General features: G+C 42.4%; 1 protein-coding gene across 1 annotated transcript; it reads left to right on the top strand.

Moving 5' to 3' along the window:
* The first annotated feature begins 2,895 nt into the window (after window positions 1-2,895).
* LOC107569910 (nuclear receptor subfamily 1 group D member 2-like) lies at window positions 2,896-11,687 on the top strand. The gene is made up of 8 exons (XM_016256081.1): window positions 2,896-3,181; window positions 5,241-5,423; window positions 5,918-6,006; window positions 6,651-6,795; window positions 8,368-9,005; window positions 9,082-9,273; window positions 9,362-9,572; window positions 9,685-11,687. Exons 1-8 carry the CDS (start codon window positions 3,163-3,165, stop codon window positions 9,879-9,881), a joined length of 1,674 nt encoding a protein of 557 aa, XP_016111567.1. The 5' UTR covers window positions 2,896-3,162; the 3' UTR covers window positions 9,882-11,687.
* Window positions 11,688-13,289: the final 1,602 nt, after the last annotated feature.

The raw sequence follows: 13,289 nt of genomic DNA, 5'->3' as shown, positions 1-13,289 counted from the left end.
TTTTCCAAGTATAATCATATGCTACAGTTACACAAATATCCTTAAATGTAAAATGTACTTAAAATATGCCTTGATGAATGAAACCCTAAAATATTTGAATTGAATTCTAAGAGGATAATGGAAGTTTCTGCTGTGAACGTGACTACGAAATATAGGCTATACATGCCTCAAAGTAGCTAACAGTGAGTGACGTGACATGTGGCCAAGTATGGTGACCCATACTAGGAATTAGTGCTCTGCATTTAACCCATCCAAAGTGCACACACACAGGAACACACACACACACACCGTGAACACACACCCGGAGCAGTGGGCAGCCATTTGTGCTGCGGCGCCCGGGGAGCAGTTGGGGGTTCGGTGCCTTGCTCAAGGGCACCTCAGTCGTGGTATTGAAGGTGGGAGAGAGCGCTGTACATTCACTCCCCCCACCTACAATCCCCGCAACCTTTGGGTCAAGAGTTCGATTCTCTAACCATTAGGCCACAACACTACTGTTTACATGTAGTAATATGAAAGATAATAAGCAAAATAAATGTAATAACTCTTCATTATGTTATGTGCAGGAAAAAAAACACGAACTTCTTTAATACCGCGCTGTTTCGTCCCGCATTTGGGTTGTTTGGCTTCCCATACAGGGGCACAGGAGGCCCCGCAGGAGCAGTGAACGCGTGTCAGTGGGTTATGGACCATTTCAACGGATATTTGGCGGTTTAAGGAAGTGACGTCTTTGTTTACATATGCGCCTAGCGGCTTGATTCTTGTTTAGTGGAAAAGGCCAAGCTTTTATTTCCGTTTTATTGCCAAGCGTTATGTGAGCTATAGTTAAATATGAGTTCACATTAGTGGTCTAGCTATCTTGTCAGCAGATAAATGCAGCGAGTAACACGTTATAGAAATGTTTACTGTAAACTTGAATGTTGAAGAGTGAAACGGTTAACTGCAGTAGTTTACAAAAGCTAACGGTAAACATTTTTCATCACTCATTATGTTAATTCCAACATGTACTGATGTATTATACAATAATAGTATTATTTATAAATACTGTGCATTAAATTAAATCATTTTTCTACTTTTGTCTTTAGGAAAGCCATCATCTGTAATGTAAGACACCTAAGACAGCTGGTTGTCCTGCAGTGCCAAACCACATGTGACCCTATGAACACCCAGATGTGTTTGAGAACCTGAGGATGCAATGCAATGTAAAGCTGCTCATGGCCAGCCTGCTGCTTTTGATATTGATCACATATTAATACATTAGCTGGAAACAGTTGAAAGCGAGAGGATGTCTTGTTTATATGCAGTACTGGTCAAATGTCTGGACACATTACTATTTTTAATGTTTTTGAAAGAAGTCTCTTCTGCTCATCAAGCCTCCATTCATTTGATCAGAAATAGACAAAATCAGTAATATTGTGAAATATTATTACAATTTAAAATAATAGTTTTCTGTTTTAATATTCTTGATATTTATTCCTGTGATGCAGTGTTGAATTTTCAGCATCTTTACTCCAGTCCTAAGTGTCACATGATCCTTCAGAGATCATTGTAATGTGCTGATTTGATACTTGGTTATTGTCAGTGCTGGAAACAATTGTGCTGCTTAATATTTTTTTTTCTGGAACCTGTGATACTTTATACAGGATTGATTGATTGATTGAATCCTGGCAGGGATTTTCAAAATATAGAAATCTTTCCTAACAGTGTTTATCATCACTTTTTTTTAAATCAATTTAACATCATTGCTGAATAAATGTATTAATATTATAATAAAAAGAAAAACTGACCCCAAACTTTTGAACAGTAGTGCATGTTGCTACAAAACATTTTTATTTTAAATAAATGCTGGGTTTTTTTATTCTTAAAAAAAAAATCATAAAATTATCTCAGAAATATTAAGCAGCACAACAGTTTCCAGCACTGATAATAAATCAGCATATTATACTGATTTCTGAAGATCATGTGACACTGAAGACTGCAGTAATGATGCTGAAAATACAGCTGTGCATCACAGGAATAAACTACACTTTAAAGCAGATTAACCTGTTTAATCCCAAATTTTTCTCAGACATGAAAATATCCAAATAATGTGTCATTAGTATTTCTTTGAAATATCAAGAATTAATTTGTAAAAAATATTTGGGAAAAGTGTTTACTCGTTCTATGACCACACTCAACAAAACTGAATATATGTGAATTCATATATTAATACTAGACACCCTAAAGATAATGTGTACCAAAAGTCTTTGTCATATCTTTATTAACATGCTTTACTAGCCTTTCGTTTTGCAGCTTTGATGCAGCCATCATCTCATGGTGCAAACAAGAAATAAACTGCTCTGGTCATGTGACAATTTGCACTAACCATGTGACACTGCACATATTTATTTGACACCATTTATTTTTTCCATATTTGCAGGAAGTGCACTAAAACATCAATCAGTACGCTTTTTTAAAGCTTTATAAATGAAAACCTTTTTTTGTGACCGGTGGGATTAAATGGGTTAAAATAGGAAACCATTATTTCTAAATATGACTGTTTTTGTCTATTTTTGATCAATTAAATGCAGGCTTGATGAGCATAGGAGAATTCTTTCAAAAACATTAAAAACAGTAATAGTGCCCACACTTTGACCAGTACTTCTGTATGTGTATGAGCGTTTACAGTAAATGTGCGCAATTCTGAATGATATACTGTATCTTGCCATTCTGACTTCCATATCTCGCATTTCGCTAGAGTTAAAAAGTACACGATTGCTTTGATAGAGCTGAGATTTAAAAATGGCGCTACCGGAAATGCTTCAGGGCCAGACATGCGCAGTAGCGTTCCAACGCCTTTGTCATTGTTTACGTCTTTGAAACGGTCTGGGGGCGGAGCCGCCCTGAAGCGGGTCACGTGATCTGCAGCTCCGCTCAGTCTCTATCAGGCTACGCTCACCCGCTCTCTGCGTTAAACCTGCGTTTATCCACAACTCAGAGCTACAGCGAGTCCAGTCGACTCAGAGAGCCTGCAATAGACGCGAGGTCGTGTGGATGTGGTCTTTGTTAGAAATGCTCCTCAGGTAGTGTGTAGGTGGAGAGAGATCACACACTAGAGAGTTGCTGTAAACGGAGTAAACACGGCACTAACACACAGGTGACTGCGGCTCTGAGCTGTCGGAGGACATGGATTTCACACAGGCTGGTAAGATCAGCACGGTTTACATTTACTTCTGAATATGACTGTATAAGCGGTGATATCTTCAGTGCACTCTTATTTTAATAAATGCCACCGAAGCGTAGTTGCACGTGATGCCGCGAATGTTTACTGTGCATTGAGGCGTGGTTTGGGTTTGTATGACTTTATTTTCAGCAGGAGAGCTCTAAGTAGGTTAACAGCGCCAGGCGTGTGTTGTTATGCCATAGATTGTGGGTTACAGTCTGCCGACTCACATGGACCGCTCAGCCTAGCCATGTTCGTCTGTGTTTACGCGTCCTGTGCGTCTGCTCTGATTGGTCGAGAGAAGTCGTGACGTGCGTGTTGCATAATTTGCATGGCGGTATGGATGCGTCTGCAGCTGCTGTTACACGTGAGGCGGCGCGGTCTGACCCACCTTGAGATGGTCCTCAGGGCAGAACACAAGATCCAGGGGGCATGGTAGGATCCAGATCCAACTCCTCCCACATTACATATCCCTAAACCCAGCCATCTCCGGCCCCGATCCCTAAACCCAGCCATCTCCGGCCCCGATCCCTAAACCCAGCCATCTCCGGCCCCGATCCCTAAACCCAGCCATCTCCGGCCCCGATCCCTAAACCCAGCCATCTCCGGCCCCGATCCCTAAACCCAGCCATCTCCGGCCCCGATCCCTAAACCCAGCCATCTCCGGCCCCGATCCCTAAACCCAGCGGACCGCTCAGCCTAGCCATGTGCGTCTGTGTTTACGCGTCCTGTGCGTCTGCTCTGATTGGTCGAGAGAAGTCGTGACGTGCGTGTTGCATAATTTGCATGGCGGTATGGATGCGTCTGCAGCTGCTGTTACACGTGAGGCGGCGCGGTCTGACCCACCTGCCGAGATGGTCCTCAGGGCAGAACACAAGATCCAGGGGGCATGGTAGGATCCAGATCCAACTCCTCCCACATTACATATCCCTAAACCCAGCCATCTCCGGGCCCCGATCCCTAAACCCAGCCATCTCCGGCCCCCGATCCCTAAACCCCCCCCACCCCCCGCCCCCCTCCGGCCCCCCGATCCCTAAACCCAGCCATCTCCGGCCCCCCGATCCCTAAACCCAGCCATCTCCGGCCCCCCGATCCCTAAACCCAGCCATCTCCGGCCCCCCGATCCCTAAACCCAGCCATCTCCGGCCCCCCGATCCCTAAACCCAGCCATCTCCGGCCCCCCGATCCCTAAACCCAGCCATCTCCGGCCCCCCGATCCCTAAACCCAGCCATCTCTACCCCTAGATGTGGATCCAACCACGCCCCCAAGACATGCCGCGTACACGTGGGGGCGGGGCTAAGAACACGCCAGTCAACAGCTCAGCGGCATGACATTCAGTTTTTTTCTTTGTAAAGAAAATTAAATATAAACTATTTTGAAAAATGGCATTGGGATTTACTTTCATTTACATTATTCATTTATTTAATTTTATAATAGGATTTGGATAAAGGAAGAAAAATTATGCACCCTGAGCCTCATTAGCTGTATATATATATATATATATATATATTAGTTTCCTTCTATTTGACTCATCAGCATGTGCTTATTTAATTTTATATTTTTTATCTTTGTAATTATTAACAAATGTTAACGTTTGAAAAAAAGATGTTTGTTAGTTCTCAGTATTTCATTTGAGTTGAATTGTTTGCCGGTAAGTCCTACACCCTGAAAGAGGTATTATGTAACGGTGTTACCTAATCATTGAGAACGGGGCAGCAGAAATCAGGTCAACCCGTACAGAGAGATACATTACAGCCTGGTCCACTTTCTGACAATAAGACTGGCTACAGCTTAAAATAAAACATACGGGCATAGATGATGTTTGGAATACCTATATGGTTTGCGTTTACTGTGTATATATTTGTTTCTATGATAAACAGAGTTGTCAACAGATGCATGAAAAAGCTGGAATCAACCTCTAGGCCATGTCTCGTCCTCATATGCTTCATCATTTATATCCGCATATTAGGGTCCACGTGATTTGGAAAATGAAGTCTGAAAAGTCATTTGACATTTGTTGCTCTTCTGTGTGTCATCCAGCAGGTGGAGTGATAGCTTACATTAGCTCCGCGAGCTCGGCCTCCAGTCCCGAGTCGTGCTACAGCGACTCCTCCAACAGCAGCTGCGCGGGCCAGGGCCAACAGGGCGAAACCCTCGCTGTGGCCCCTCAGTCCCGCCCACGGAACACACGGTCGCCCTCCACAGCCAAAAGTGGCATTACAAGTGAGAGACTGAATGAAAATCTGAATGAAAATAAAGGAATCTGTGGAGCGTTCTTAAAGACTGATAATCTACAAATGTAACAATATTTTAAGGAACTATATGAATATATGTTTCATTGTTCACATTTCTGTTGTCATAGTGTTAATTATTATGTTATAAGCATGTCAAAAATATGCTTTCTCATGTTTACCCTAGTGTACATGTATTCACATTCCCTGTGTTGTTTTTTTTATGCAGTTTGATATGTCAGGGAGTTCAAAATGGAACAGAAATAGAAAAAATAAAGTATTGTAGATTGGTCACATTAATCATAATAATGATGTAATGCGCTGATATTTGTCAATTAACATGGCAAGATTCATTATATTTGTCCTTGTGAGCTTGATCTTGTAGTAATGGTTTTCTAGCTGTTTGAGGAAACAGAAGGAGAAAGCCAATCGGAGCGCAGAAAGAATTCCTTGTTCATCTGACCCTCTGTATTTCCGCTCCTGCAGAGATTAATGGGCTGGTGCTGCTATGTAAAGTGTGTGGAGATGTGGCGTCAGGATTTCACTACGGCGTTCACGCCTGTGAGGGATGTAAGGTGAGAAAACGTTAAGTGTCAGTGTGAATCGTCAGCCACATTTCAGTATATGATTTTAAGAATTAGAGGTTTTATTTAGTTGTTTCTGAGATACAGAGAAGTCAAAAGTTTAGAAAGGGGTGTCTGAAATGCCTGTGAGGGATGTAAGGTGAGAAAACGTTAAGTGTCAGTGTGAATCGTCAGCCACATTTCAGTATATGATTTTAAGAATTAGAGGGTTTTATTTAGTTGTTTCTGAGATACAGAGAAGTCAAAAGTTTAGAAAGGGGTGTCTGAAAAACTCATGTTTGTTCGGTTTTGCTTACTACTCAGTAAAGGCGGTTTGTGCTCATTTATAGTGTCTGTTTCTCTGTTAAACTGTCACTGTTGTTGAATTAGATGGGGTCAGTGTGACACGGCTGTCATGCCTTATCGTGGTCACATCTGCCTGTACATTGTCCTGAAAGGAGATGTCACTTTGCTTTATTTATGCCTAGAAAGCCTGTTTAACCATCAGAGCAAAGCTGCATGACAGAAGGGTGTCATCGGTCCTGAGCGGGACACCTGCTCTCCATACCGACCCTGAGGCTCGACACCTGTTACTCTCGGTGTGGGCTCTGTGACCCTGACACCGCTCTCTGTCTCTTTCACTTTTGCACCTGCAGGGTTTCTTCAGGAGGAGCATTCAGCAGAACATTCAGTATAAGAAGTGCCTTAAGAACGAAAGCTGTCCCATCACGCGCATCAACAGGAACCGATGCCAGCAGTGCCGCTTTAAGAAGTGTCTGCTCGTGGGCATGTCCAGAGACGGTGAGCTCCAGCTGGCATTGTGTCCCAGATACAAAGAATGGAATCAGTTACAGGCCGACATATGTGACCTCAGCGTTTAAACTTGAATAGATGAGCCCTTAAAAAAAATTAAGAAATAAAAGTAGGTTACCTTGCATGAACATTTGAGCCAGATGATAGATAGATAGACAGACAGATGACAGACAGATAGATAGACAGATAGATAGATAGACGATAGATAGATAGACAGACAGACGACAGACAGATAGATAGATAGATAGACAGACAGATGACAGACAGATAGATAGATAGATAGACGATAGATAGATAGATAGATAGACAGACAGATGACAGACAGACAGATAGATAGATAGACGATAGATAGATAGACAGATGATAGACAGACAGACAGATAGATAGATAGATAGACAGATGATAGATAGATAGATAGATAGACAGACAGACGACAGACAGATAAATAGACGATAGACAGACAGACAGATGCTAGATAGATAGATAGACAGACATATGATAGACAGACAGACAGATAGATAGACAGACAGATGATAGATAGATAGACAGACAGACGACAGACAGATAGATAGACGATAGATAGATAGACAGATGATACATAGACAGACATATGATAGACAGACAGATTGATAGATAGATAGATAGACGGACAGATGATAGATAGATAGACAGACGATAGATAGACAGACAGACAGATGATAGATAGACAGACAGACGACAGACAGATAGATAGACGATAGATAGATAGACAGATGATAGATAGACAGACATATGATAGACAGACAGATTGATAGATAGATAGATAGACGGACAGATGATAGATAGACAGACAGACAGATAGATAGATAGATAGACAGACAGACAGATGATAGATAGACAGACAGACGACAGACAGATAGATAGACGATAGATAGATAGACAGATGATAGATAGACAGACATATGATAGACAGACAGATTGATAGATAGATAGATAGACGGACAGATGATAGATAGACAGACAGACAGATAGATAGATAGATAGACAGACAGACACAGACAGATAATAGTCAGACAGACAGATGATAGATAGATAGATAGACAGACAGACAGATGATAGATAGACAGATAGATAGATAGATAGACAGATAATAGTCAGACAGACAGATGATGGATAGATAGATAGACATACAGATGATAGATAGATAGATAGACAGACAGATTGAAAGATAGATAGATAGACAGATGATAGATAGATAGATAGACAGACAGATGATAGATAGATAGACAGACAGACAGATGATAGATAGACAGACAGATGATAGATAGATAGATAGATAGACAGACAGATGATAGATAGATAGACAGACATGATAGATAGACAGACAGACAGATAGACATACAGATAGATAGACAGACAGACAAACAGATGATAGATAGATAGACAGACAGATGATAGATAGACAGACAGACAGACAGATGATAGATAGATAGACAGACAGATGATAGATATAGATAGATAGTTTCAGCAGAAGTGTCAGTCTGTTAAAGTCTGTGAGCTGACCATGTCTGTGCTCCTCAGCTGTGCGTTTCGGCCGAATTCCCAAACGAGAGAAGCAGCGCATGCTGCTTGAGATGCAGAACGCCATGAACAACATGATGAACAACAGCCACGGCAGCCAGCCCCTGGGCAACCAGACGTCTGCCAGCGATGCAGCTTCAGAGCACAGCGGCTCCGGCCCTTCCTCCCGCTCCCCCTCCACCTCCCCCAGGAGCCACCGATCCGAATCCAGCCCTGACCCCGAGCTGCTGAGCGCCATGGATACAAGCACCAGCTCAGACTCCTCCAGTGCCACTGACAGCGGGGAGGAGGAGGTCATCAGCACAGTGACTAGAGCGCACCAGGAGACCTTCATGTACAATCAGGAGCAGGCCAGCATGCCTTCAGAGGCCCCTAACAACTACAGCCATTGCACAGAGAAGACTCAGGAGGTCTGGAACCAGCAGAACAATGCATCCTCAGAGAGCGAACAGAAGCCTCCATCAGATGGTGCTCCACAGGGGCCTGAAGACTCGGGCTGTCCTGTCAGACTGCCCTACAGGAGCCCCGCTGGGCCGTCTCTGCAGAACTTCTCTCTGAGAGCTCATAACGACAGTGACACCCAAGTCAATGGCAGCTGTAGTGTCCCAACATTCGCAAGGGTTAACAGGATGCACCTGGTGAGTTACACTACCAAAATAGCAATATACCACAATTCCAGTGGTCTGTAGAAATACTCACGATTCTCGTTCACAGGTTTGCCCCATGAACACATCGCCCTATGTTCCTATGGATCCTCAGAAGTCGGGTCACAGTATTTGGGAGGAGTTCTCCATGAGCTTCACCCCAGCCGTCAGAGAGGTGGTGGAATTTGCAAAGCGCATCCCAGGATTCAAAGACCTGTCCCAGCATGACCAGGTCAGCCTGCTGAAGGCCGGCACCTTTGAGGTATGTCCAAATAAAACCCGGACTGAAATCACTCCTGTGAACTGACTGAATCTAGTTTAATTCCATTGGTTTCCTGTTTGGCCTGTAGGTGCTGGTGGTGCGCTTTACATCCCTGTTCAATGTGAAGGAGCACACAGTCACATTTCTGAGCGGCAGGAAGTACAGTGTGGAGGCACTGCGCTCGATGGGTGCTGGAGATCTCCTCAACTCAATGTTTGACTTCACCGAGAAGCTGCAAGCTCTGAACCTCAGTGAGGAGGAGATGAGCCTCTTCACGGCCGTAGTGCTGGTGTCTGCAGGTATTAACTACTTCCTGTTGTGCCGTGCGCATGCATGTGCCATGTTATGAGACCATACGAGAATGCCGTGACTTACTGTGTTAAATGAATTCCCCTGCTGTGTTTCCAATAGATCGCTCTGGTCTCGAGAACGTCAACTCGGTCGAGGCCCTTCAGGAAACTCTGATTCGAGCGCTGCGCAGCTTGATCACCAAGAACCACCCCAACGAGCTCGCCATCTTCACTAAACTGCTCCTCAAGCTGCCGGACCTGCGCTCGCTCAACAACATGCACTCTGAGCAGCTCTTGGCCTTCAAGGTCCACCCCTGAGCACCCATCAACCCTCATAACTGTGGACCACACCACCACCCCCCCTCCCATCCATCTCCAGAGCCTCCAGGCCTGTTCCTGCGGCCCACTTATCCAGTGGGGAGCTTGCTGTTACTCAATGCCCCTTTCTTGACACTTCTCCCCATGACATTCAAAGGACTGCTGGTTAAACATGGGATGGGATGGGGGGTGGGGGTTTCGTCGTACTGTAAAACGCCTCAGCTCGTGCTAACGCACACGACTCGCAGACACAAACTGGAGGGGTTTCGTTGTAGATGCTTACGAGAGTTTGTACGATTACACGGTTTGTGTGTGTGCAGAGGCACCTTGAATTAATTCTAGATCTATACTGCCTGTGCAATAAGTGACACGTTCACTGTTTTTGGATTGTTCCTTGTTGGTCTTTTAATACTTTCAGAGAAGAGGACGTATGAATGCCGTGTGTCATTTAGGGGAGCTTTCTGGCAGGAAGACACAGGATTGTTTAATGACTAGATCTATTTTTGTAGTACGTTTTCTGTCTTCAAATCTGTAGTTAAGTGCAGAGGAAGCCGCTCTTAAGGCCTCAAACGTTATGTAAGCATGTGAACGCAAAAGCCTCTTGCTACACAAGCTCAGTTTTGTGGATGGTTGTGGTCCAAATACAAGTGGCATGCAGACAAACTGTCCTTTACAGTCAGTTTTCTCTTCCAGGTCAGCTACTGCCGTGATGGAGCAAGAGTTTGAAGAGAATCTTGCTGAGCAAGTTGGAGTTAGTTCAGCTGCCCACACATTTATATCTAGCTACCTGACTAGTGACGCATTTGGCTTATTGGCACAGACATTTGAAGTTGACTGTTGCCCGCTTGAGTGTTTGTTTCTGCCAATACTCAGTCAGGCTTGGCCAAATTTGTGTTCTTGCATAGAGTATGTTTCTGGTTTTAGATCTGCGTAATGGTGCATCTGTGTATATGTCCTGATTCGTAGGGCTTTCAGTGATGTGTGATGATGATGCTAAATGACTAAAGGAGGAGTAGATCATACGTGTTTTATCACTGTAAGCATTGTGCATGCTCCTCCCCGGTACTGATGGGACACAAAGCCATCCACAGTGACGTCATAATGTCTGTATAGCTGACACCTGCCGGTTTGATGCATCTGTATGGGTGATCATTTCAGGCTGAATATTTATGATTTTTCGACTGATGGTTTTGGGAGGAAACACTCCCCATCAAATAATTGTAATTCTGTTCATTTCTCTTTTTTCAATATTTTATTGTTCTTTCTGGGCAAGTCTGTTCAGTGGAAGTTCTTGTAGAATTATTGTGTCTGTGCTGCAGCAAACAAATAGTGTGCATACTCGAGCACCGTTGGACCAGACAGGAAGAGGAAACAGGAAATGGCCCAAAACGTACCACTGGCAATGCCTCTCATCATCACCCTGCCAGCTCTGGGCATCTGAACTCTTCTGGGGTCGGTTTTGATCTCGAAGCTGCTGTAGATGGATAGTCAAGCAAAGAAGTATCTTGAGTTCTGTTTGGTGTTTGCTGTTCCTGACTCATTGTTCGGCCTGTGGCTCACTCAGCGTCATTGTTGTGTTGCCATGATCCAGTCTGTCACTTTTCCTCTGTGAAAGCATTGTAAGATAGCTAGATTTCTATATTATATGTATGTATATAAATATAATTCAGTACATATAAAATAAGAAAATAAACCGATAAATGCTGAACTCATTTTTTCCATGCGTTTAGTCATTTTTGCATCCATGTGTCACAAGTGCGAATGTATAGACAGAAGCATCGAAGTCAAAAGGACAAAAAGGTCGGAATCTTTAGGATTCTTGTTTGTTTTTGAAAAGAAGACTCTTATGCTCACCAGGGCTGCATCCCAGTGGGCAAGTGATGATGAAAAGACATCAGAATGGATCAGAAACAGGTCAGATATGCAAATGACACTGATTTGATGTAAACTGAATGGCCTACATAAACATTAAACCAATTTCAGTGTGAGATTCACTTCCTGTTTTCACCTAATCACCTAATAGTTGATGTCAAATTGATATCAAGGTGCCTGTAGACTGTAAAAAAGAATATTGTGAAATATTATTAGTTTAAAATTCTCTTTTCTTTTACAATATCATTTAAAATGTAATCGATTCTTGTGATCAAAGCTGTATTTTCAGCATCATTCCTCCAGTCTTCAGTGTCACATGATCTTCAGAAATCACTAATAGAAACATTTCTGATTATTATCAATGGTGTTTTTGCTGCTTGATATTTTTGTAGAAACCGTGATACATTTTTTTTTTCTTTCAGGATTCTTTGAAGAGCAGCTTTTATTTGAACTAGAAATCTTCTGTAACATTATAAAAGACTTTTTATAATGAAGCACAAAACAATTAAAGTACCACAAAGTATGGCATTACTATTGCTTAGAAATATACCATTGTGTTCTTTGAAGTACTCTGGAGTGCCACACCATTTTAATCAGTTTATTATAAAAGTGTTTACCATTTGACAGTGTTATGTTACAGATATAAAGACAGTATGGGCATTTGATGTCAAGTATTCTGCATTTAATCACATCAAATTCAACATAAATATTTGATGCAAAGCCAACATGCATTTCTCTACATAAACAACTAATGAGGCACAACGAAATCTGCAGAAAGAACTCGAATGAAGTAGAATATAATGGGCTTTGTAGCAGGTATGTTTCATAGATATAAAAATGAGGTACTTGCATACAATACTTCTTGGGGCTTAAAGCAAGGATTCAGAAGACACCAATTTTGCTCTTTTGATTTCAGAATTAAATGTTAATTAGCAAAAATGTTAATTTGCTTTTATAGCGCCAGCTTGTGGCTGATTTTCACAACATTTCTGCAGAAAAGATGTAAAAACAAACACATCACTCATATTCTCTATTGGCTGCCTATCCAATTTAAGATTCATTTTAAAATGATCTTATTCGTGTGCAAACCCCTACATAACCTAATCTCCACTATTTAGCTGCATCCTTAGATTCCCCCTAAAGTCTAAGATCGAGAGATCAGAAGCTTCTTATAGTCCCTGTCTCAGACTGAAACTCAGATGGGATCCAGCTTTCTTTGTGGTTGGGTCTTTAGAGATCAGACTGGCACCTGTCGATTTAAAACGTACCTTTTCTTCTTCACAGTTAAAAAAAAAACGTTTTTCTAGTTTCTCTAGTTGGATATTTATTGTGGATTTCGATTCAGTACTCTGTCTCTTAAATGTCTATAACTCAGATTTTTACTTTGTGTGTGTTATATATATATATTATATATATGTGAACTTGAAAAGAGTTATGATCCAAGATGCAAACAGGGATTAAAATGTTTCCATCAGTTCATAAAGAGAGTCACTTGCTTCATTCCTGAATGAGTCAGCCATTCGAACGAATCAATTG

This window comes from Sinocyclocheilus grahami, unplaced genomic scaffold (genome assembly GCF_001515645.1).
Source record: "Sinocyclocheilus grahami isolate Dianchi unplaced genomic scaffold, SAMN03320097.WGS_v1.1 scaffold1394.1, whole genome shotgun sequence".
NCBI lineage: Eukaryota > Metazoa > Chordata > Actinopteri > Cypriniformes > Cyprinidae > Sinocyclocheilus > Sinocyclocheilus grahami.
This window is presented reverse-complemented; position numbering and strand designations above follow the sequence as displayed.

Excerpts from the sequence above, each read along its gene's own strand:
- LOC107569910 (XM_016256081.1), top strand. Across the intron at positions 6,007-6,650 it reads ACGCCTGTGAGGGATGTAAG|GGTTTCTTCAGGAGGAGCAT; the intron begins GTGAGAAAACGT and ends TTGCACCTGCAG. Across the intron at positions 9,274-9,361 it reads TGAAGGCCGGCACCTTTGAG|GTGCTGGTGGTGCGCTTTAC; the intron begins GTATGTCCAAAT and ends TTTGGCCTGTAG.